Below are 25043 nucleotides of genomic sequence, written 5' to 3' on the forward strand. Positions count from 1 at the left end.
TTTTAGTTTCTTTTTTGCATTGTTCATTGTTAATATATAGAAATGCAGCTCATATTTGAATGTAGCTTTTATATACTTTGCTGAATTTGTTTATTAGTCTAACAGGTTTATTATATGGAATCTTTAGAGTTATTTATATATAAGATCATGCCATCTGTGAACAAAGATAATTTTACTTCTTTCTTTCTGACCTGACTGCCTTTTATTTATTTTTCTTGCCTAATTGCTTTGGCTAAGACAACTAGTATTATGCTAAATGGAAGTGGCATGGGTGGGCATTCTTGCCTTATTTCTTATTGTTTGATGTTCAGGTCTAATGTATAAAATATTAGAGAAAAAGCTTTCAGTTTTTTACCATTGAGATGAAGAGTGGGTTGTTATTTATGGCCTTTATTATGTTAAGGTAATTTTATTCTATTCATAGTTTGCTGAATGTCTTTATCATAAAAGGATGTTGAATTTTGTCAAATGTTTTTTCTGCATCTATTGAAACAATCATGTCCTTTTTGTCCTTTATTCTGTTTTTCTGGAGTATTTTCATATGTTGAACCACTCTTGCATCCTAAGGTTAAGTTCCACTTATTCATGGTGTATATTCCTTTTTAATGTGCTGTTGAATGTGGTTTGCTAGTATTTTGTTGAGAATTTTTGTGTCACTATTGATCATGGATATTAGTCTGGAGATTTTTTGCTCTGGCTTTGGTATGAGGGCAGTGCTGGCCTCAAAAAATGAATTGGGGAATGTTCCCTTCTCTTCAAATTTTTTGGAAAAGTTTGAAAAGGATTGGCCTTAATTTTTTTTTTTTTTTACAGAGTCAGAGAGAGAGAGTCAGAGAGAGGGATAGACAGGGACAGACAGACAGGAACGGAGAGATGAGAGGCATCAATCATTAGTTTTTCGTTGCGCATTGCAACACCTTAATTGTTCATTGATTACTCTCCCATATGTGCCTTGACCGGGGGCCTTCAGCAGACCGAGTAACCCCTTGCTGGAGTCAGTGACCTTAGGCTCAAGCTGGTGAGCTTTTGCTCAAACCAGATGAGCCTGAGCTCAAGCTGGCGACCTCGGGGTCTCGAACCTGGGTCCTCTGCATCCCAGTCCGACGTTCTATCCACTGCACCACTCCAGTAAAGTCTTCTAGTCCTGGGCTTTTATTTATTGGGAGAATTTTTATTACTGATTCAATCTCTTTACTAGGCTTATGCCTGTTCAGATTTTTTATTTCTTCATAATTCAGTCTTGGTAGATTGCATGTTTTGAGGACTTTATCATTTTTTATACATAATCAAGTTTGTTGATGCATAATTACTCATAGTAATGTCTTTTAATCCTTTTTATTACTGTGGCATTTGTTGTAATATCTCTTCTTTCTTTTCTGATTTTAGTTATTTGAGTCTTCTCTCTTTATCCTTAGTCTAGCTAAAGTTTTGTCAATTTTGTTGATCTTTAGATATCCAATAGATTTTTTGCATTGATCTCATTTCCACTGTCTTTACTTAACAATTATTAGTCTAATAGTTTATCTGTCAAGTTTCTGAACTTTCTAGGTATTCAATCCTTATACCATTCCAATCCTTATAGTGTTTTAATATTTATAAATTTATTTATTTTTCTTGCCTTATTGCATTGACTAGAACTTCTAGTGCAAGACATTTTTGTCTTTTTCCTGACCTCAGGAATAAAGTGTTCAATATTTGACCATTAGAAATAGTGTTAGCTGTGTATATTGCATGTGGGTGTGCACTCCCTAACAGATTAAAGAAGATTTCTGGTTTTTTGAGAGTGTTTAGAAATTATGAATGGGTGTTACAATGTATTAAATGTGTTTTCTGAACCTATTAAATTAGCATATAAAGTTTCTTCTTTATTTTATAAATGTGGTGAAATAGATTACAGTAGTCTTCCCTTATCCACAGGATACATGTCAAGAACTCCTGTGGATGCCTGAAACCACAGATAGTACCAAACCCTATATAACTATGTTTTTTGTATATATACATACCTATGATAAAGTTTAATTTATAAATTAGAAACAGTAAGAGATTAAAAGCAATAACTAATAATAAAATGGAACAATTATAACAATATAATTTAATAAAAGTTGTATGAGTGTTGTCTCTCTCACTCCCAAAATATCTTATTGTGCAGTAGTCACCCTTCCTTTTGTGATAATGTGAGATGATAACAGGCCAAACCTATTCCTAAATCTGTGTGACTGTCCTTCCATTGCAGTAAATGATTTGGTGTCGCTTGTGTCAGGGAATCTTTGTATAGTCTTAATGCTTCCTGGTGCAACACGTTGCCGTTGATCCGGACACATTATCTGTTCATGTCTTCTACCAGGTTTAATCCTTTTCTTTCTATCTTAGCTAAGCACTTATCAAGCCCTGTGGCTGTAACTTTAGCAGTTTGAAGTTTGACACCAAAACTAGTGTAAATTTCTTTTTCTTTCTTCACAATATTACAGGTTTTTACTGTAATATTCATTCTCACTGTATTTCTTAGCAACCTCAGAATACGATTTTGTTTCTTTTCTTATTAAGTTTAGAACTTCCACCTTTTCACTTAAAGGAAGCACTTTATAGCTTCTCTTTGGCATATCTGAATGGCCAGCATCACGTTACCCTTTTCTGTATTTTTAATTTTTTTCTGCATGCTGCAACCTCAATTTTCCAGTTCACCAACCCTTTCTTCCTGTGTTTCAAATCTGTTGCTAAATCTATCAGTTCAGTTTTTATAAATTTTAATTGTATTTTTTATTTCTAGGGTTTCTGCTTTTAAATAGATTTTTACTTTTATGGTGGAATTCTTGAACATACTAATCATAGTTATTTAAAATCTTGTCTGACGATGTCATTTTCTGAATCATCTATGTGTCTATTTCCAATGTCCTTTTTCCTCTTGGTTTTTGGTCATTTGATATTGTTTTTTTGGTCTTCCTTGTCAATTTAAGTGAATGCTGAATATTGTGTATGAAAAATATAGAGGCTTTGGATAATGCAAATATTTCCCAGACAGATTTTAATTTACTTCTCGCAGACTGTATAGCATGTAGGCGGATCACCTTGATGCTGTCAAGGATAAACTATTTCTGATTTTTTTCTTACTTTTAAGGCATAGGCCACCCTACTTGCCAGGCCTGCAACTTCAATACCTCCCTCTGCATCGTGAAACTGCTCAAATCTCTTCCTGGATTTTCAGCCGAGCATCAGACGCTCTCTGCTGGGTTTCTTGCTGTGTAACTCATTGGCAATGACTTGGCAAATTATTTGAGGGGAAACTGCATACCGAATTTCACTGCGTCATCCTTCACCCAGACACCCTGGCCTCTCCAGTGCTGTCGGCCTGGGCTGCTCTCTCATCCCTTCTCACAGTGCTTTTCCTGCTGAGTAACTGTTCTCGATAGCAGAAGTAGTCTGATACCAGCGACGACTCCATCATGGCCAGAAGTGAAAGTTCCCCCTCCACTTTCTACTTTACAAACTTAAGCTTCACTTACACTCAGAATGCTGTGAAATAGTTTTTTTTTTTTTACCTACAAAAGGGTAGGTAAAAAAAAAAGTAGGGTTTGGCAAAGGTAGGTTTACAGTTGTTTGTATGGAAAAATAATGCAGTCATTGTTAAATAATATGATACTAAAAACTCTGTGTTTTGCATACTCACAACTGTAAACCTACTTTTGCCACACGCTGTAGTCAACATTGAGGGTCACTTCACTCAGTTTTGCTGAACTGTTGAGACCCCTTGAAGACCCGTCCTCATCATATGTCCTCCCTCTCTACACTACATGAAGTTGGGCAGTTATTGTCCCTTGAACTTCTATCTATCCTTTCGGGACACGTGAATGAGCAGTTTTACATGGTGTTAAGTGAGACACAGGTGGCGTTCTTTTCTAACTGACTTCTTTTCCATTTCGCATTTTCTATGTGAGAGTCATTTGTTTCGTGGTGCGGAACTGTGGCTCATTTTCACATTGAGTGATTACACCACGATTTACTTTTCCATTCTCTTGCGGATGGATATTTAGGTTGTTTCCAGCTTTTCATTATTAAAATCAATGCCGCTATAAACATTTCTGCATATGCTTCCCGTACCCGCGTGGTGGAGTTTCTTTTGTATTGGACATAAGGGTGAAATTGCCGGGGTCTCGCTCAGGCGCTTGCTCAAGTTAATTCAGATTGCGTCAAACTACTTTTCAGTCCAGTTGTATCAACTTACATTTCCACGAACTGAATGAGAGTTTCCATTCCGCGTGTCCTCAGCCACGTGTGATGCCGTCAGACTTTTAGTTTTTGCCCGTTGATAACCGAAATGGTACGTCATTGTGTTTTTTGTTTGCGTTTCTCGGTTGACTGTAAAGGTCAACACTTGATGTTCTCCACAGCACCGACTTCAGTCTGATTTCTTACTCGCAAGCTCCTCCATTTCCCCAGAATCTTCTGAAATCTGGCCAACTTTTCATCTGAGTTACCACAAGCCTAGAAACGGTTTCTTGGCACTGGCGTCTGGTAGATAAGCACCCCTCCAGGGCTGGGTCAAGAGCTTTATAAGGCAATGGTGCCTTTGGCGCTTCCAACAAACCTGTAGCAAAGAGCCAGGACCGGCACTTTATACATGAGAAAACAGAGAATCAGAAAGGTCAGGAGCTTGTCCAAGGACACCCAGTGGGGACCTGGCGGACTCCAAGCCAGAGGCTCTTCACTCCTCTGCAGGGTGGGGTGCTGCCGCAGGGCGCCCACAGGAGGGCGCCTCACGGGGCTCCCACAGCAGGGCCCCCACAGCAGAGCGCCCACAGCAGGGCGCCCACAGCAGGGCGTCCACAGCAGGGCCCCCACAGCAGAGCGCCCACAGCAGGGCGTCCACAGCAGGGCGCCCACAGCAGGGCCCCCACAGCAGGGCGCCCACAGCAGAGCGCCCACAGCAGGGCGTCCACAGCAGGACCCCCACAGCAGGGCCCCCACAGCAGGGCGTCCACAGCGGGGCCCCCACAGCGGGGCCCCCACAGCGGGGCGCCCACAGCGGGGCGTCCACAGCGGGGCTCCCACAGCGGGGCCCCCACAGCGGGGCCCCCACAGCGGGGCGTCCACAGCGGGGCCCCCACAGCGGGGCCCCCACAGCAGAGCGCCCACAGCAGGGCTCCCACAGCAGGGCCCCCACAGCAGGGCCCCCACAGCAGGGCCCCCACAGCAGGGCGTCCACAGCGGGGCCCCCACAGCGGGGCCCCCACAGCGGGGCCCCCACAGCGGGGCCCCCACAGCGGGGCCCCCACAGCGGGGCCCCCACAGCAGAGCGCCCACAGCGGGGCCCCCACAGCAGGGCGTCCACAGCGGGGCCCCCACAGCAGGGCGTCCACAGCGGGGCCCCCACAGCGGGGCCCCCACAGCGGGGCGTCCACAGCGGGGCCCCCACAGCGGGGCGTCCACAGCGGGGCCCCCACAGCGGGGCCCCCACAGCGGGGCGTCCACAGCGGGGCCCCCACAGCGGGGCGTCCACAGCGGGGCCCCCACAGCGGGGCGTCCACAGCGGGGCCCCCACAGCGGGGCCCCCACAGCGGGGCCCCCACAGCGGGGCCCCCACAGCAGGGCTCCCACAGGAGGGCTCCCACAGCAGAGCGCCCACAGCAGGGCGTCCACAGCAGGGCTCCCACAGCAGGGCCCCCACAGCAGGGCCCCCACAGCAGGGCGTCCACAGCAGGGCCCCCACAGCAGGGCCCCCACAGCAGGACCCCCACAGCAGGGCCCCCACAGCAGGGCGTCCACAGCAGGGCCCCCACAGCAGGGCCCCCACAGCAGGGCGCCCACAGCAGGACCCCCACAGCAGGGCCCCCACAGCAGGGCCCCCACAGCAGGGCTCCCACAGCAGGACCCCCACAGCAGGACCCCCACAGCAGGGCCCCCACAGCAGGGCATCCACAGCAGGGCCCCCACAGCAGGACCCCCACAGCAGGACCCCCACAGCAGGGCCCCCACAGCAGGACCCCCACAGCAGGACCCCCACAGCAGGGCGTCCACAGCAGGACCCCCACAGCAGGGCCCCCACAGCAGGACCCCCACAGCAGGACCCCCACAGCAGGGCGTCCACAGCAGGACCCCCACAGCAGGGCCCCCACAGCAGGGCGTCCACAGCAGGGCCCCCACAGCAGGGCGTCCACAGCAGGGCCCCCACAGCAGGGCCCCCACAGCAGGGCGTCCACAGCAGGGCCCCCACAGCAGGGCGTCCACAGCAGGGCGTCCACAGCAGGGCCCCCACAGCAGGGCGTCCACAGCAGGGCCCCCACAGCAGGGCCCCCACAGCAGGGCGTCCACAGCAGGGCCCCCACAGCAGGGCGTCCACAGCAGGGCTCCCACAGCAGGGCTCCCACAGCAGGGCCCCCACAGCAGGGCGTCCACAGCGGGGCGTCCACAGCGGGGCGTCCACAGCAGGGCCCCCACAGCGGGGCGTCCACAGCGGGGCGTCCACAGCAGGGCCCCCACAGCAGGGCGCCCACAGCGGGGCCCCCACAGCGGGGCGTCCACAGCGGGGCCCCCACAGCAGGGCGTCCACAGCAGGGCCCCCACAGCAGGGCGCCTCACGGGGCTCCCACAGCAGGGCCCCCACAGCAGGGCGTCCACAGCGGGGCCCCCACAGCAGGGCGCCTCACGGGGCTCCCACAGCAGGGCTCCCACAGGAGGGCGCCTCGCGGGGCACCCTGGTGGTCTGGTGTGCAACTGGGAAGTACGTTGCTGTTGCCTTCAGGAGTCAGCCCGAGTGGGAAGAGCCGTGGAGAATTGGATTCGGGGCAGGGAGCACAGTGGAATGGGGCGAGTTCCCACGGGGTTGGGTGGGAGTGCGGGGAGAAGCCTTCATCTTTCGAGGAGGTGTTTCCCAGAAGTGAGTGGCTTGTTTTAGATGGTGGTCAGTATTCCTGGATGCCCGGTGAAAGAGTTCGACCCTTTTCACACCTTCTTCTCTCCTCCAATGATGGAGAGGGTGAGAATCTTGGTTTGGTGCCGATATGTTCTAAACACCTCTGCGACACTCTTTGATCTCTCTTTTTAAAACAAAGGCAAACAAAATCTCAAGTCCTAAGAATCTTGGTGGGGGTGGGGGTGGGGGGTAGTCTTTTCTTAAAACTCAGTTACTGTCGTTTGTTTTCCTTGTATTTAGTTTTTACATTTCATTGTATATATTTGGTTCTCTCGTAAGTTGACTCTTTTGTCCAAGAAACGCTTACATAACATCTCTTTTATCTGTCAGGCTTTGTTCTCAAAGCTTTATGAATACCGGCTAATTTAATTGTCCCGAGGTCCTCATGCTGTGAGGACTGCTATGCTCGTTTCTGTTTCGCAGAGGAGGACCCTGAGGCCAGGAAGCAAACTTCCCCGAGGTCACACAGCCCGTCCTGGCAGCGCCCAGACGTGAGCTGAGGCAGGCCGGCCCGGAGTCCCTGTGTTAGCGGCTCGGTACACACTGCCTCTCCGTTTTGTGCTAGTTACCCGTCAGTGGTAATGGTGGCACATCTTACAAGCCCTGTTTATTGGAGCAAAAACTGGGAGGTCCAATAAAGATAAAGAGCAAGTAGAGCACAGCCCGGATGGAAACCTGGACACAGAGAGCGCTAGGAGTTCTGGAACCTCTCAGTGTGGCCCCGTGGATGCAGGGTTAGAGCAGGGAGGCCACGAGGGCCGAGTCTGGAGCGATGGGCCCGAGCTATGCCGGGCCTCGTGCTGGGGCCGGGCTTGTTGGAGTCCATGGGAGTCCGAAAGACCAGAGTAACAGGCTTTATTGAAAGGAAGAAAGGAACCCTGCCGGGCACTTCTCAGGGGGAGATGTGCGCCGGTTACAGACTAGGGGTGAGTTATATAGTGTTTGGGAGAGCCTGAGGGGATACTGAGGCAAAAGTTCTGGTATGTTCCCTTTTACGGTTTTAGGATTTCAGCTTTCTGGAATGCTCCTTCTTGGGGCAGGTTGACCAGCTTCTTAGAATTCCTCTGTCTCAAGGGCGATAGTCCAGTAAGGGTGAGGTCTGACAGATAAGCAGAACATCAAAAGGGCAGTTTGGGATTCACGTATCTATCAGGGGTCCCAGGCATGGACGGTCGAGTGAGGGGCTGATCTGGCGGGAGGTCGAGACCTCCGAGTGTGATAGACACCAGGACTCCTGCTGGGTTCGAGGCTAGATCAGTGTTCTTTACAGCAGCTTTGAATGGGATTTGCCCCATGTTATCTTTTTTTAAAATTATTATTATTATTATTATTATTATTTGTATTTTTCTGAAGTGAGAAGCAGGGAGGCAGAGAGACAGGCTCCGCATGCTCCAGATCGAGATCTACCAGGCAGGCCCACTAGGGGGCGATGCTCTGCCCATCTGGGGCGTTGCTCCATTGCAACTGGAGCCATTCTAGCACCTGAGGTGGAGGCCATGGAGCCGTCCTCAGAGCCTGGGCCAACTTTGTTCCAATGGAGCGTTGGCTGCGGGAGGGGAAGAGAGAGATAGAGAGAAAGGAGAGGGGGAAGGGGGAAGAAGCAGATGGGCGCTTCTCCTCTGTGCCCTGGCCGGGAGTCAAACCCAGGACTCCCACATGCCAGGTCAACATTCTACTACTGAGCCAACCAGCCAGGGCCACGTTATCTTATTTTAATAGCACTGTTATTAATTTTAAAGTATGTTGGAAAAAAATACACAACTATGGAGATTATTGCTTAGGATGAGTTTGGAATTCATTTTCAAGTGATTTCATGCTGAGACCAGCTTGGCTGTGGGCGTGCACGAGAGGAAGGCACGCAGGACTTAAGAAAAAACACACACAAGACACAACACAGAGAAAAGATGGTCACAGGGGCCTCCCAGCCTGTAGGACTGAGAGCCCAGATCTCTGCAGCCTCATCGTATTTATTGGTCTCTTTGCTCATTAAGCTAATTAGCAGAGCCTGGGCTCAGGTGCAGAGAAGGGTAATTAACTAATGTCTTTTAGGCATGTAAGGAAAAGGCCATAGGGATCAACTGTTTTCCTTTAAACAATCTCACCAGTGCTTGCAAGGGCAGCGTTCTGCCCCCGCAGGGCTTGGCGTTCCAAAGTCCGCACCAAAGACTTGTCTCAGGACCACAGTCTAATTCCCAGCCATTTTCCCACAAAGTAACACTTTCCGAACCAGGGTCCCTCCTTCCTCGGTCCTCCCTCTTCCTTGCTTAACTGCATCGATGCCCGCATTTAATTCCACACACAAAATAGACTAAGTCTGTGTGGGACAGCAGCGAGCCCTCCATTTCTTAGAGAAGATTTTATTTATGGATTTTACGGGGGAAGGAGGGGAGCAAAAGGTATCAACTCATAGTGGCTTCATTTTAGTTTTTGCTTGTGTGCCTTCACTGGGCAAGCCCAGGGCTCCAACCCAGCGACCTCAGCATTCCAGGTCAGTGCTCCCCCCACTGCGCCACCACAGGCCAGGTGTGCCCCTCCGTTTTTTTTTTCTTGTGGGAGAGACAGAGAGAGGCAGAGAGAAGAACAAATAGGGACAGACAGACAGGAAGGGAGAGAGATGAGAAACATCAATTCTTCGTTGCGGTTCCTTAGTTGTTCATTGATTGCTTTCTCATATGTGCCTTGACTGGGGAGGAGGGGGTACAGCAGACCGAGTGACCCCTTGCTTGAGCCAGCGACCTTGGGTCCAAGCTGGTGAGCCTTGCTCAAACCAGACGAGCCGGCGCTCAAGCTGGCGACCTCGGGGTCTCGAACCTGGGTCCTCTGCATCCCAGTCCGACGCTCTATCCACTGCGCCACCACCTGGTCAGGCATGCCCCTCCATGTTTGAATTCACCTGTCATTTGTAACTGCAGAAGGGGGACAGGAAGAAGGTGGTGGAAGTGGGGAGGGACCCACAGGGAGAGTCAGCCATCTCTAAGGGGCAGGAATTCTCGGGAACGTCCTTGGGCTCCTCCAAATCTTGTGTTTCTGAGACAAATCCAAGACTCTGAGGGAAGTCTTCCACAGGAATGATGGGGACCAGAGGGAGGCTGCCCGGGGTCCCCTGATCTCCAGGCCCCGGCCCACCCTCTGCTGTGTGTCTTCCAGGGCCCGGGAGTCAGCATGCTGCGTGGCTGGGCCGCCCCTCTGCTTCTGCTGACGCTCCAGGGTGGTGAGTAGCTGGCCCCGGCTGCAGTGGGAGGGCTGGGCCGGCCCGTGGGCTCCGGGTCATGGCCAGAGGCCCCCGAGTCAGTCATGGATCTGCTTGAGGGTGACACAAGTGGAGCATCCAGCTCTCCACGAACCAGACTATGCAACCAGAGAGCTTCACTATCCAGAATAGGGGTCTCAAATGGCCCACCCCCCAGCTCGGGTCTTCCTGTCTCACTGGGGCGATGAGAGACTGCTCCTTCATTCCCACGGCTTTCTGCCACGGGCAGTCCTGCCTTTGGTCTCGCCTCGGACTCTAGGGGATGTTCTTCTCTAACCCCGGACCCTTGGCAGGCGCTGACGTTCCCCAGTGTGAGAGAGTGGAAGTAGAGACGGGAGCACCCGGAGTCCTGGAAGGGGCCCCAGGGCGGAGGGTCAGGAGATGCTGCGGTCAGAGGGAGGCGTTAGAGACCAGGCTGACAAAGCCAGGACTTAGACGTGGGGGCACAACCAGGGCGGAGAGATCCAGGAAGCCTTCCCGGAGGAGGCGGGATACAGCACAGGCTCCAGTGGGGGGGCTGGACTGGGTGGCAGGAGGGCCCCCCGCAGCTCCTCTGCTGACCATTGACATTTCTTTCTGATTTTTACTCAAAGACCCAGAGCCTTAAATAGTTCCTCCAAGAAACAGATGGCGGGCTCCTTTATCTGGCCTTTCCGAGGGAAAAGCACTCTCCTCTCAGCAGAGTGCTTAACTGGCCCCTCTGCGCCTCTGTGCCTCTGCCTGGGGCGGGGGGGCTGTGCCCTCCCAGCGGGGCACCTCCTCCCGCCGCAGGGCCCTTTCCCCAGTCAGATCCTGTGGGAGAGGCTGCCGGGTGAGCTGTTGAGAAGGACCCGAAGTCCAGGCCCAGGCGAGAGTGTCACTATGAACTCGCAATGTCTGCCACGTGTGTGGGGAGGAGGAGCTATTGCAGATTAGACGTCCCGGGGGAGGGGGAGTCTCAGCAGCCGGGACCCAGAGAAACGTGAGGCGCATGTGGTCTGGAGCCTCAGTGTTCTGGTCTAGAAAACCGGAGAGGACGGAAGATCTTCCCAGGTCTTCCCAGTGGCCTGTGTTCTTGGCCCCGGATCCGCTTCTGATGTCAAGTGAGGTCCCAGAAAGGAATGGGCCCCCATTCCCTGCATCTTCATTAGACAAGGAAAACCAGGGAAAAACCACTAAAAATGAACCCATTTAAGCAGGGGAACAAACAGCGGGGAGGAAAGTGACAGGGTTGGCCCTCGATCTTACAGAACAAAACCAAAACTTATTAAATGTATTTTGTCAAACTTCGAACACAATTTAGATTATGACCACACCTGTATTTTTAGCACAAAGTGAAGCAGTAAATGGTGGAGGTGGGAGAGGGTTAAATCTTCCAACAGAATTGCCTATGCAGGCAACCCACGCGTCACCTGCTGGCAGTGGTATTGGTTTGGGCGGCAAGATACTGCGGACATTTTGGCAAAAGCATTCAAGGGCTTCTCAGTTTTCCGAGGTTTCCTTTCTCTCTGAAGCATGTGCGGCCTCACTGAGGTCTGGGTCCTGCCGGGCCAGCTGCTGTGGAGCAGAAGGCTACTCCTTGTCAGCGTCAGGGATCGGGGCAACTTCCAGCCACGAGCTCATTAATTTCATGAATGCTTCTCGAGGGATATGCGGGTTCACCCTGCATCTGGGGAGTTCAGGACGCACCACTCTGGGAGGGTGACTGGCCAGGAGGGATGCTGGCCCTGTGGCGGGACACAGGCTCTGGGGAGCGAGTGGAGGTGGGACCCACTCTTCACATCACATTAAGCATAGGTTGTCTCCATAGCTAGCCTTGGAACTTTGGGGGCTCAAATGAGAAATCTTGGGTGAGAAGGACTTCCTTGCCTCAACCCCACATCTTAGGGGCCCCTGAATTGCCATATGCAATCTGGCCCTGGGACCTGCCTCCACTCATCCTCAGTCCTGGGTGAGATGAGGAAGTGAGGAGCTCCGCAGCCCCCTGCCAACCCCCCACCAAGGCCTCTCTCTCCCCTCACCCTCCAGCCTGGGGCTGCTCAAACCTCGTCTGCTACACGGATTACTTCCAGACAGTCACCTGCACCCTGGAGACATGGACCCTCCACCCTAGCACGCTGACCCTCACCTGGTAAGTGGCTGGGCCTCACCAGCCCTAGGGGTGCCACGAGGGGAGCCTGGTCCCGGGGCAGGACCGTGGGAGACCACAGACAGAGTTGAACCTACTGTGCGCCAGGCATAAGACAGAGTTGGGCCTACTGTGCGCCAGGCAGAGTGTTTGGCAATAAAAATAATAGTGACCACTTTTAGGGGCTCTCTCAGCAACTTCACCAACAGCATTTGGTTTCACCCCAAGAAAGACTGAGATGAGAATCACTGTGCCCACCTTACAGACTATACAGGGCTCACGGGACTTGTCCAGAGCATGAGCTGAGAGGTGAAGGGGACAGGACTGTCCAGCTCCAAAGCCCTGGCTGTGGTTCTGAGACCCTGAGATGACTGGGCTCCCACAAGACTTTTTTTTTTTTTTTTTGTATTTTTCTGAAGCTGGAAACGGGGAGAGACAGTCAGACAGACTCCCGCATGCGCCCGACCGGGATCCACCCGGCACGCCCACCAGGGGCGACGCTCTGTCCACCAGGGGGCGATGCTCTGCCCCTCCGGGGCGTTGCTCTGTCATGACCAGAGCCACTCTAGCGCCTGGGGCAGAGGCCAAGGAGCCATCCCCAGCGCCCGGGCCATCTTTGCTCCAATGGAGCCTTGGCTGCGGGAAGGGAAGAGAGAGACAGAGAGGAAGGAGGGGGGGGGGTGGAGAAGCAAATGGGCGCTTCTCCTATGTGCCCTGGCCAGGAATCGAACCCGGGTCCCCCGCACGCCAGGCCGACGCTCTACCGCTGAGCCAACCGGCCAGGGCCCACAAGACTTTTTTGAGCACTTAGTACGTGCAGAGCAGCCTGCTGTGTGTGTCACAGGGATGATCCCCTCCAGTCCTCACAATTATGGCTCTCATAAGTGAGGACACCAAAGTTCAGAGAGTTTATGCAACTTGCCCAAGATCACACAGCCAATGAATGCTATACCTGGGATGCAAACACAGGCAGCTTGACTCCAAAATCCATGGGTCCCTATGAGTACATATTGTTAAAGAAAAAGAATCATTCATGACACTTGTTAAGGAACGGTAGGGCAGGCTTTATTTAAGACCACTGTGGTAGGTGTGGGGACCACTGCCTGGGGTTCTGCTGTGGAGCGAGAGATCAGGCTCAGCCCCAAATGTAAGGACGAGCTGGGGTTTACAGCCAAGGAGCAGGCGGTGTCAGCGGATGGAAGCTGACTAGGAGGGGACGGCAGGGGGGGAGAGGGTCCCGGGCTAAACGGACCTCCCAGGATTCTTGCTGACGGCAGCCCAGGGGGGTCAGACAACACCCAAAGATGGTAGAGGATGAGGAAGCCAATTTGATAGTGAGTGGGGAGGTTTCTGGCTAATGTGACTTAGCAGGGATTCTGCCAAAAAGTAGAAAACACGGAGACAGAAACAGAAACTCAGGAGTCAGGGCCTCGTTGAGGAGAGGGTTCAGAGGGGCCCGAGGAGAGTTTGGCCAAGGAACGCGTCCTCGTCAGCACGCTGCTCAGGATGCGGAGTCCCTGGTGTGCGTTCGTTCTGTCATCGTTCATTCATTCATTCATACGGAACACACTCGTTAAGCTCCTGTCTGACACCTGCAGGCACTGGTGACTCGGCGGAGCCCAGACGCAGTGAGGTGACATGCTGCAGGGGGAAGGGCTGGTGAGACAGGTGACAGACACGCAGGCAGCCAGCAGGAGGCTCTCTGTTAGCATGAGTGCTGTAAAGAACAGGAAGCTGGCCCATGGGGCAGAGAGCAGGTGCCGGGTAGGCAGGCCCATGGGGTCAGGGCAGCCAGTGCGCAGGGAGAAAGGGCATTCCGGGAGGAGGGCACTGCCTGGGCACAGGCCCTGGGCGGGAACAGCTGGTGGGTTTGGGGACTAGTGAGGAGGTCAGCGTGGCCAGAGGGGAGGTGGGGAGCCAGTGTGAGGGAGGGTGACCAGCCAAGGAGGCGAGGGGCTGGCCGGGGCTGTTTACACCGTGTGCGTGGTGAGAAGCCACTGCGGAGTCTCAGGCAGGGGAATGACAGGGAGTTTTTAAAGGCCCCCTGTGCTGCTGTGCAAGGAAAATAGATGGCGGGGAGTGTGGGCCAGGGAAGGCAGTCCCGGCCGGAGGCCTGGAGAGCGTTTACAGGAGAACTTCCTATTCCAACAAGCCTTCAGCAGAGACCTGAGCCCCTGTGCCCATATCGGCCCTGGAGGGTGGGCATGTTCAGAGGTGGCCCATGGATTTATGGGCAGGGACATAAATGGCTGGTGAACTTCTCTATGTACTCGAAAACCCATTGCTTCTGCCCAGTGGGAGTCAAAAGGCCAGAGCGTGTCCCCCAACCCTATGTGAGCCCCCTCCCTGGAAGTCCACCCAGAGCAGGGACCGAGCTTCATTCTGCATTTATCCTGGTCCTCAGCACAGGCGTTCCTGGGCGTGTGATGGAGGAGAGTGGGCAGGGGACCTGAAACGCTTAGCATCCTTCCTGCAGGACAGAGACCCCGTTGATGGACCTGACAGGGACAGATTTAGGCTCAGTCCAGGCAAGAATGGCTCACATTTCTGAAGTGGCGAGTTCCTGCTCTCAATGAGATAGCGAGTTTCTGGTCTCCTGGAGGCACGCGAGCGAGCCTGGACTCAGGCCCGGGGACGCTTCAGGGGAGGGTACACCTTCCCTGGGAAAGGGCTGGTTGGATGAGGTGACCTCAAGTCCCTCCCCCCCGAGATTCTGGGCTTCTGTGCTGGCCCTGTGCCCTGAGTCCCACCAGCTCCCAGCCATGACCAGCTGCTCTGTCCTTGAAGGCAAGACCCGTACGGAGAACTGGCGGATGAGGTCACCTCTTGCAGCCTCCACCGGTCCGCCCACAATGCCACGCACGCACAGTACACGTGCCACATGGATATGTTCAACTTCATGGCCGACGAAATCTTCAGTGTCAACATGACAGACCCGTCTGGCAACCACTCCCAGGAGTGTGGCAGCTTTGTCCTGGCGGAGAGCAGTGAGTACTTCTTGGAGGAGGAACCCAGGTGGGGGTTGGTTGGACCCCCATGCTCCCTGGACTGGGCCTCGCCCACCCCCTTCTCCCGCGAGAGTTCTGCCCTTTAGATGCGCTGCTGTTTGCTGAGGTGTGACGGGTGACAACGGGGTCTGGGCCTGGACGGGAGAGAGGCAGCAGGGGTATGACAGGAGCTTGACTAGGGCCGGGACCTTGGGCTCCAGTTCTGGTGCGGCCCCTGCCTAGTGGTGACCTTGCACTGTGACTGAGGACCCTGTAACTCTGACCCTCTGGGACTGTGCCCCACCATGAGGCAGGCGGGGGCACCTGGCCACAAGAGAAAAGCTCCCCGAGTTTTCTCCCATTCGTGAGCTCCACTGGGGCCTGGAATTCCCTCCTCGCTGGAGGCAGGGAGGAAGCCAGGGGCAGAAGGGACCCGGCAGGTGGAAGCAGTTGTCCTTGTGGGTCCAGAACCAGGGTGGAGCGGGGACAGGCCCAGAAGGCGGCTTTCACTGTGTGTGTGTGTGTGTGTGTGTATGTGTGTGTGTGTGTGTGCGTGCATGTGTGCGCGCGCGTGTGCATGTGTGTGTGTGCGTGTGTGTGCGTGTGCGCACGTGTGTATGTGTGTGCGCGCGTGTGTGTGTGCGCTCGTGTGTGTGTGTGCGCGCGTGTGTGTGTGCTCGTGTGTGTGTGTGTGTGCTCGTGTGTGTGCGTGCGCTCGTGTGTGTGTGTGTGTGTGTGTGTGTGTGCGCGCGCTCCCAGCGGGGTGTCCCAGCAGCAGGGAGAGGCCATCCCCAGAGGCAAACAGAAACTGCAGAGAGCAGCCCGCCCTCAGGAAGGCTCAACCCTGAGGTTTGGGGGTTCTGTCCCTAGATCCCCAGTGGTGGGACAAGGGAAGCGGCAGGTGTCTCTCACTCACACTCGGGTGGTACATGTTATAGCACTTTGCTGAGTGAATGTCACGCCACAGAGGGTGTGAGCAAAGCTTCAGACACACTCAGACTTACACACACACACACACACACACACCCTCAAAGGCACAGATGACTCACCAACTCCTGCCCTAGACAGCACAGACACAGATGCCCACACTGTCTCTCAGGCATGTACACATGCGTGTACACACATGCATGTACACACATGCACACATACTCAGCCATGTCTGTAGACCCAGCTGTGGTGAGTTCGCAGGCAGCGGTGCCCGGCCGTTGCCCTGGGGGAGCTGGGCAGGCAGCCTGCCCACTGCAGAGGCAAGCACAGGACAGGGTTGCCACTCCACCGTGCAGGGGAGCTCCATGTTGCATTCCTCTTGGGCCCCCTCACTCCCGCCCTCCCCGCCGGGGTCTGGGGCCAGGCCAGGTTCGGACGTGGCTGGAGGCGGCACTCTGCTCCCCGAGCACCCTCCCCGGTCCTTCCTCTTCCTGGGCCCTGGGCTCCCACAGCATCTGCAGAGTTCCTGCCGGCCTGGGTCCTCACCAGCCAGGGCTCGGGAGCCAGTCCAGTTCAGAAGGACCCCTCGCAGAAACAGCGGCAGGAAAGCCCTCAGCAGGCCCCTGACCGGGCACCTCCCCACTCCCCGGGCCCGGGCAGAGGCGGAAGCCGCTCAGGGCCCCTTCAGAAAAGCAGAATTGAGCAAATATTTCCTGAGGGTCCACCGTGTGCCAGAGTCTCTCCTCAGAGGTGCAGGCACAGCACTGACCCAGGACAGCCCGACCTCCGGCCCAAGGAGCTAAGCTCCCCCCGGAGAGGGGGTGGCTGGTGGCCAGGGCCACGGCGACGGTTAGATGGTGGCACACAGAGCTCAGAGAAGGCGAGTGTGCGCAGGGGCCCGTGGCCTCTCCTCCCAGGGACACAGCGTGTATCACCCGGTTCCCCGAAGGTACCTCCTCTGTTAGTGCGGTCCCGTGAATTCTCGCCCTGAGTGGTAGGGACTGCGTCCCTCTCACGTGAGAGGAAATGAAGGCACGTGCCCTGTGGTGTCCTGCTCATGCTGTAAAACAAATTGGGGCTGAGAACTGGAAGCTGGGCTCTGAGCCTGGCCGGAGGGGCGCCCCGGAGGCCGTGGGATGGGATCCAGACCTTTGTTCTTGCACTTCCCAGACGACATCCGTGAGATGAGGACAGTTGGGTCCCTGGGCCAACCATGGCCACAGGGACACGCTGGTCAGACTGCCCAGGGCAGATGGCCCCACAGGCACCCGGGAGTGGAAGCTTCCTCCATGAGCACGAGGCACAGCATCGTTCATTAGAGCATAATTATGCACAGTGTCATTAATTAGCACCAATGCTCATTAGAGTCTTTTGACTCCTCAGGGAAGCCGGAGCTCAAAGAATCGATATCCTCATTTACAGCAGAAGCAGGGGGACGGTGGGCCTGGCCCCCAGGGAGCTTAGAAAGTTTTCGTGTTAGTAACTAACTTTAACACTTGAGAGCTGTTTCACAACAATCTGGGTTTCCAGGGTTTTTTCCTTCCTGGCCACCCGGGTCTGCAGTCCTGTCTGGCCGCCGTGGGCTGGGCCTGAGGCGTGTCGCCCCCTTCAGCCCGGGAGGTCCCTAAACCCGCTTCCCGCCATCTCTGTCACCTGCCCGCCTCTTAGTGGCAGCCTCAGTCTAGTCTAAGTCTCTCATTTTTCAGATGAATAAACTGAGGCCCAGAGGTAGGGGGCACTTTACCGGAAGTCACTGGGGGATACTGATCCTGACCGTATAAAAGGATGGGTCCCCAAACCTTCCTCAGCGGCTACAAACTCTCACCTATTTTATCTTTCTGGCTTTTTTCTTTTTTTTTTTTAAAGTCAAGCCATCTCCTCCTTTCAATGTGACTGTGACCTTCTCAGACGGACGTTATAACATCTCTTGGAGCTCCCATTATGACTCGTACACGTTCAAGGGCAAACTTCAGTATGAGCTGCAGTACAGGAAGCGAGGGGACCCCTGGACCCTGGTGAGACCCGCAGGGAATCCGGGAGGCGGGGCAGTACTGAGCATCCGGGTGGGGGATGGGCCCGGCCAGCGCCTCTGTCACAGCCGAGAAGGGGACCCCAGGACACACCAAGGACAGAAGCTCCCGCTCCACGCCCTCTCCTCGTCTCTGCCCGTGGGAATGCTTCTTTCCTGGCCCTGCCTCCTCCTCTGACGGCGTGCCAGCGTGGAAGGGTTGGCGCTTCCGCAGGCGCCATCTTGAGCCTAGTGACAGTCGAAGCCTCAGAAATGGGGCCATTTGGAGGAGTCACCCTAAGTCCACTTTGTGTAGGGTGGCCAGACTAAAGAGTTCTAAAAGTATCAATAACTGGAACGCCCAGCGTTAGAAGGACCATTGTATCAAATGTGGAGGTTCTGGCAGCGGCCTTTGTTTAGAGCAGAGGTCCCCAAACTTTTTACACAGGGGGCCAGTTCACTGTCCCTTAGACCATTGGAGGGCCGGAGTATAAAAAAATCTATGAACAAATCCCTATGCATACTGCACATATCTTATTTTAAAGTAAAAAAAAAAAAAAACCAAAACAAAAAGGGAACAAATACAATATTTAAAATAAAGAACAAGTAAATAAATAAATAAATAAAATAAAAAACAAGTAAATTTAAATCAACAAACTGACCAGTATTTCAATGGGAACTATGGGCCTGCTTTTGGCTAATGAGATGGTCAATGTGCTCCTCTCACTGACCACCAATGAAAGAGGTGTCCCTTCCAGAAGTGTGGCAGGGGCTGGATAAATGGCCTCAAGGGGCCGCATGCGGCCCACGGGCCGTAGTTTGGGGACCCCTGGTTTAGAGTGTTGGAAAGTTCCTGAATGGCCCACTATTTAAAGGAGTTCTAGAATTATCTACCCTTTAGAATGGCCCCAGTTGAAGATTTTCACAAATGCCATTGTTTAGAATGGCCCCAGTGGAAGACTTCCGGAGGTATCCGTTGCTAAGATGTTTGTAGTTGAAGACCTTTCAACGCCCACTGTAGAGAATGCCCGCTGTGGAAGAATTCTAAAAGTGTCCCCTGTCTGGAATGCAGCCAGTTAAACATTGCCAGGAAGTCGCCATTGCTGCTCCTGGGACATTCCCAGTCCCAGCAGGGAGGGTCCCCTCTTGAGGGACCAGAGAGAAGCAGACCAAAGCATTGTATCACAGGCCAGGCCGAGACAGGGCCCCTGGCTCCGTGCTGCCCACGCTGGAATGGGCAGAACTCAAGCTGGGGGCCTGGCAGGAGGACTTCAGCCTCCTGGGTGGAGCTGGTGACGGGGGTTGTGCCGAAGGCAGCTGCGTGGCCTGACCCGGGGCATCCTTTCCCTGTGCCGGCAGAGTCCAGGGAGAAAGCTGATCTCCGTGGACACAAGAAGCGTCTCGCTCCTCCCCTTGGAGTTCCACAGGGGCTCCAGCTACGAGCTGCAGGTGCGCGCGGGCCCACAGCCCGGCTCCATCTTCCGGGGGGCCTGGAGTGAGTGGAGTAAACCGGTCATCTTTCAGACCCAGCCAGAAGGTCGGTGGACACCCCACTCTTTGTGCCAAACCTTGTCCCCAGCCCTGGGTTTCCAGCAGGGTTGGAAGGTATCCACCCAGGCCCTGCGTGTGGTGCAGGGGGCTCCTCCTGGCAGGCTGCACATACTCCTCATAATAGCTCTGGGAAGTAAACATCAATATCCCCATTCTGCAGATGAGATAACTGAGGCTCAGTGACATAAAGTCCCTTGCCTGGGTGGGAACGAGATGCCAACCCCCATCCGTATCACTTCAAGACACCAGCAGCCTTCCCACCCGCATCCACTCCACCCAGACCCATCGCCCACGGTGTCCACCCCGGGTGGGCTCTAGCAGCGATGAGGGCCACCCGACCCAGTGTTCGCTTCTTCCCCAGAGATAAAGGGAGGCTGGCACATGGGCCTGCTGTACGTCTTCCTGGTCTTCCTGGTCCCCATCCTCGTCTACTTAGGGCTGAAGATCCGCCTGCCTTGGAGGTGAGGCCAGGGGTGCAGGGAGATGGGGGAGGGGTCCAGTCTGGGCCACAGCCCCTCTGTGACTCACGGGGGGCTGGGGACACCCTGTCATCATGACGGTGAAAATGACCGTGGTGGTGACAATGACCAGCTCCCCCTGTTCTATGCGCTGGGCGCTGGGCAGAGCCCTCACTGAGCCTTCACAGCAGCCTGTGAGCTTGATGCCCCGCCATCACCGCCATCGGACAAATCAGGAAACTGAGGCACAGAGTTGTCAAGGAACTTGCCCAAAGTTGCAGGGCTCTAAAATAAAGGGGGGGGGGGAGACTTTGACCCTGGCCTCTTAACGGTGGCTTCGGCTGCAATTGTGTCCGGTGAATTTTAATCCTTGGTTCCCGAGGGGACAGGGCACCGCCAGGTGGGGCTGACAACCTCGACTTCAACCCGGGGTTTGTCTTTTTTTTTTTTTTTGTATTTTTCTGAAGTTGGAAACGGGGAGAGACAGTCAGACAGACTCCGCATGCGTCCGACCGGGATCCACCCGGCACGCCCCCCAGGGGCGACGCTCTGCCCACCAGGGGCGATGCTCTGTCACGACCAGAGCCACTCTAGCGCCTGGGGCAGAGGCAGAGGAGCCATCCCCAGCGCCCGGGCCATCTTTGTTCCAATGGAGCCTCGGCTGCGGGAGGGGAAGAGAGAGACAGAGAGGAAGGAGAGGGGGAGAGGTGGAGAAGCAGATGGGCGCTTCTCCTGTGTGCCCTGGCCGGGAATTGAACCCGGGACTTCTGCACGCCAGGCCGACGCTCTACCGCTGAGCCAACCGGCCAGGGCCTGTCTTTTTTTATATATTGGTTTCTGTTGAACACAGTCATTGAGATTAAAAATAAACCGTAAGCTCCCCTGGCCTCCATGAGCGCTGCGGGCTGCGCAGGCCCGGCTGTGTGTGCTGAGCCATCGCTGCGTGGCAGGCTCATCTGTTCATCACCATCCTAGACGAAGAGGACGGAGGCAGCGGCAGTGGGGGCGGGGGCGGGGGTGTGTGGTCAGGAGCGGGGCTGGGCGCTGGGCGCTGGATGCGCTCACCCACTTCCGCACAGCCCTGCGGACCTGGCGCTGCCCACCCAGGTCCTGGAGGAGGAGGCTGAGGCTCAGAAGGGCAGCGCCGCCCAGCACACCACAGGCTGCCGAGCCTTTAAACTCTCTGCCCCTTCAGAGCCTGCGGGGCGACTCGCTGCCCTCAGTTCGCAGATGTGGACATTGAGGCCCCGAGCAGGCGGGGGGCTCTGGGCAGGGTGGCAAGGAGGTGCCGGGCTGTGCCTTGGGAGTCGCTGAGTCTCCTACAGGACAAAGTTGGGGAGCCTCGAGGGGGAGGCCGGGCTGCCCTCCGGGGGAGCTGGGGGGCTCACCTCACCTCTGTCCTCCCAGGCTGTGGAAGGTGTGGGTGCAGGTGCCCAGCCCAGAGCCGTTCTTCCAGCCCCTGTATGTGGACCACAGCGGAAACTTCAAGGTGAGAGCCCACCCCCCCCACCGCACCCCCCCAGTGACAGCTCTTGAAACCGTCACCCTCTCCCTCTCCGGGGGCCCAGCCAGGCCAGCAGCCAGACCTCGGTCTTGGCAGCTGCCAAGTGCAGGAAATAATTACGGGGATAAAACTAAACCAGATCCTGCAGCCCCTTCCTGCGCCCGTGGGCCAGGTGTGCCCTTGGGCCTCAGGTTGGCTTCCTGGCCCTTAGATGCCCCTGATATGGGGGTGGAGAGGGAGCAGGTTCTGGGAAAGGCATGGCACCTGCAGAATACACCGCCCCCTGCCAAGCTTCAGCCACAGCAGCCGCCACCAACGCCCACGGCTTCCCTGGGCCCATTTACCGCTCAGCACCCACCCGGCGGTGGCGGGAGGGGCCGTCCCACCGAGAGGATGTGGTGTCGTGGGAGGGGCAGCCGCTGCTCCAGCAGAGCCTGGAAGTCAGGAGACGTGGACGGGAGCGTTGACTGAGCTCCTGCTGTCGGGCGGAGCAGAGCTGTGCTGAGCGCTCTCAGCCTCCGCCCCCTTCATTCCCACGCAGCCGCAGCCCCTGTGGGCTGGGGGCTCCATCCTCCCCGGGAGACCTGCAAGGAGACCCAGGCTCACATCGGAGAGGTGGCCTGGCCGGAGGCTCGCTGCCTTCGGCTCGCAGATGTGGACATTGAGGCCCAGGGCGGGGAAGGGTTTGGGGGCAGGATGGCAAGGAGGTACCTGGCTGTGTCTTGGGAGGCTCCGTCCAGATCTCCTACAGGACAAAGTTGGGGGGCATCTGAAAGGGAGGCCAGGCTGCCCTCTGGGAGATCTTGGGGGGCTCACCTCATCTCGGCCCTCCCAGGCTGGGGAAAGTGTGGGTGCAGCGTGGGCCTCAGCCTACATGGGGTGGACCCTCTTTTCTTCCCTCCACACCTTCCCAGAAGCTCAGACGTCACATCTATTTCATATTGATTTTACCAACACTCATGCAGCACTCGCTGTGTACAGGGCACTCTGCTCGAGCCTCCCAGATATTATAATTAACTCACTCTATCCTCACAACCACCCTGTGGAGTGGGTACTATTAGCAGGCCCATTTTACAGGTGAGAAAACTAAGGCACAGAGAAGGTAATTAACTGTCTCAAAGCCACACAGCTGCGAAGTGACTTCAAATTAGCGGTGGTGGCTACATCAGGGTCCTAAATATGAATTTTCCAAGGGTGATAGGCTCAAATCTGGGAGAGTCCAGTTCTCAGGGATTCTCTCTGCTGATTGGATGGAGACCCTGAGTCAAGAGGAAGGTCCTTAATGCTTACGGGTTGCTGCCTCAGTCCCTCATGACTCTATAGCCTTTTCCCGCCCTGCACACAGGGGTCATTCCAAGAAGATTGTCACTGATACACACTGCTCCATTCATTTAGTTCCTAAACATTTATTGGCCACCTGCTGTGTGCCAGACACTGTGTGAGCCTCTGAGGGTACAGCTGTGACCAGAAGAACTGGGGCTCCTGCCCTGGCCGAGTGTCCACTGTAGCAGGAACACCAACAGGAGAATGCTGGGTTTCCAGTCATGTCTGGAGGAAATAAAACAGGGAACAGGGTGAGGGCTCTGTCACTCAGACTTCAGACTTTCCTGCCCCCATGTCACCCCAGCTGGGGAGGTTTGGCCCCTATCCCCACACAGACCCCAGGCCACTGGGCCACCCGTGATCTGAGTTTATATGCCCCACCTGACCCCCATCCCATCATGACTTTCCCTCCCCTTTCTCTCTCACAGAAATGGGTGGGCACACCCTTCCCTGCCTCCAGCCTGGCACTGGGCCCCTGGAGCCCGGGGGTGCTCTCGACCCTGGAGACCTACAACTGCTGCCCACCCCTGAGCGCAGCCAAGGGGCTGGCACCCACCGTGCTGCCTGCGGACCTGGTGGAAGTGGACAGCGCGCCGGAGCCCGGCTCCTGGGGCCCCGCCCCCGGCCCCGCGGACGGCTTGGGCAGCTCCGCCTACAGCCAGGAGGGGGACCGGCCTTACGGCCTGGTGTCCATCGACACGGTGACGGTGCTGAATGCAGAAGAGACCTGCGCCTGGCCCTGTACCTGTGGGGAAGATGGCTACCCAGCCTTGAACCTGGACGCCGGCCTGGAGCCTGGCCCGGCCGCTGAGGACCCGCTGTTGGGAACCGGGGCCACAGTCTTGTCCTGTGGCTGCGTGGCAGCTGGTGATCCTGCCGGGCTGGGGGGCCCCTTGGGCAGCCTCCTCGACAAACTGACGCTGCCCCTTGACGATGAGGCGGCTTGGGCGCCAGCGCCGCCGTGGCGGGGCGGGGGGCCGCCCGGGGTGGTGTCCGACAGCGAGGCGGGCTCGCCCCCCGCCGGCCTGGACATGGACACGTTTGACAGCGGCTTCGCAGGCTCTGACTGCGGCAGCCCCGTGGAGTGCGACTTCAGCAGCGCCAGGGACGAAGGGCCTCCCAGGAGCTACCTCCGCCAGTGGGTGGTCATGGCCCCTCCTGCAGCCGGGCCCGCGCCCCAGGCCAGCTAGCGAGGCCCGCAGGCCGCTGGGACCTGGCTGGGCCACCGGGCCGTGGGCCGCGGCCACCGGGGCTGGGCTGTGAAGAGGCTGCAGCCCCTGCTCTCCTCGGCGGGGCCCTGAGCCTGGAGTTCATAGAGGGCGTGTGCGGCTCGCGAGCTCACCCCTGCGCCTGCGTGTGTGAGCAGCACGCGTGCCTCTGGGCACAGGGTGGCAGCGTCCCTCCCTGCCAGGCACATGGGGGGCTCCTGAGTCACACGCTGAGAGTCTGGTCCAGTGCTGCCCACAGGGCCTCCGGGGACCAGGACACCGCCTGTGACAGAGCCCGCCCTGCCCTCCAGGTCCCGTGCCTCCAGGAGCCACCAGAAGTCCCTACTGTTCCTTAACCAGCTTTCAGACGCAGGAAGACTGCGGAGGGGGGCAGCACGAGGCGTGTGCCAGGTCTGAGTCTCCACTCGGGTGCCTCGCGGCTGTGCCGCCCTGGGCGACTTGCTCCCTCCTCTGGGCTGGGATTTCCTGTCTGGACGATGGGGACGGCACGGCTGACCCTGGGGAGGAGCCAGTGGAGTCGCCCACCCCGTGTGCAGCCCACAGCAGACCCTCAATAAACGTCAGCTTCCTTCCTTCTGCGGTGGGACCGAGGCCCTTGCTGGAGGTGGGTGGGGGCGCGAAGGCGGCCAGAGCCCGGCACCTGCGGGCTGTCCCCGCCCTGCAGAGGGACACGGAGGGAGCGGGGGTTTCCGGGCTTAAAATCAGTCAGCCTTTCTCTTACGACAGCTCCCCACCAACCAAAATTTCCTTTTCTGGCTCCTGCCCATTAAAGAAAAATTATTTATTGACTTT

General features: G+C 55.7%; 1 protein-coding gene across 2 annotated transcripts in view; it reads left to right on the top strand.

Moving 5' to 3' along the window:
- IL21R (interleukin 21 receptor) overlaps positions 1 to 24827 on the top strand; it is a 35817-nt gene extending 10990 nt beyond the window's left edge. For both annotated transcript variants that reach the window (XM_066380022.1, XM_066380023.1), the window contains exons 2-9: positions 10055 to 10118; positions 12165 to 12267; positions 15052 to 15251; positions 18045 to 18193; positions 19546 to 19723; positions 20099 to 20198; positions 21603 to 21684; positions 23451 to 24827. In XM_066380022.1, coding sequence (XP_066236119.1) covers positions 10070 to 10118; positions 12165 to 12267; positions 15052 to 15251; positions 18045 to 18193; positions 19546 to 19723; positions 20099 to 20198; positions 21603 to 21684; positions 23451 to 24212 — 1623 coding nt within the window. In that variant the 5' untranslated portion in view covers positions 10055 to 10069 and the 3' untranslated portion in view covers positions 24213 to 24827. The remainder of the gene's footprint in view (positions 1 to 10054; positions 10119 to 12164; positions 12268 to 15051; positions 15252 to 18044; positions 18194 to 19545; positions 19724 to 20098; positions 20199 to 21602; positions 21685 to 23450) is intronic.
- The last annotated feature ends 216 nt before the right edge of the window (positions 24828 to 25043 follow it).

This window comes from Saccopteryx leptura, chromosome 4 (assembly GCF_036850995.1).
Source record: "Saccopteryx leptura isolate mSacLep1 chromosome 4, mSacLep1_pri_phased_curated, whole genome shotgun sequence".
In the NCBI taxonomy this organism is placed as follows: domain Eukaryota; kingdom Metazoa; phylum Chordata; class Mammalia; order Chiroptera; family Emballonuridae; genus Saccopteryx; species Saccopteryx leptura.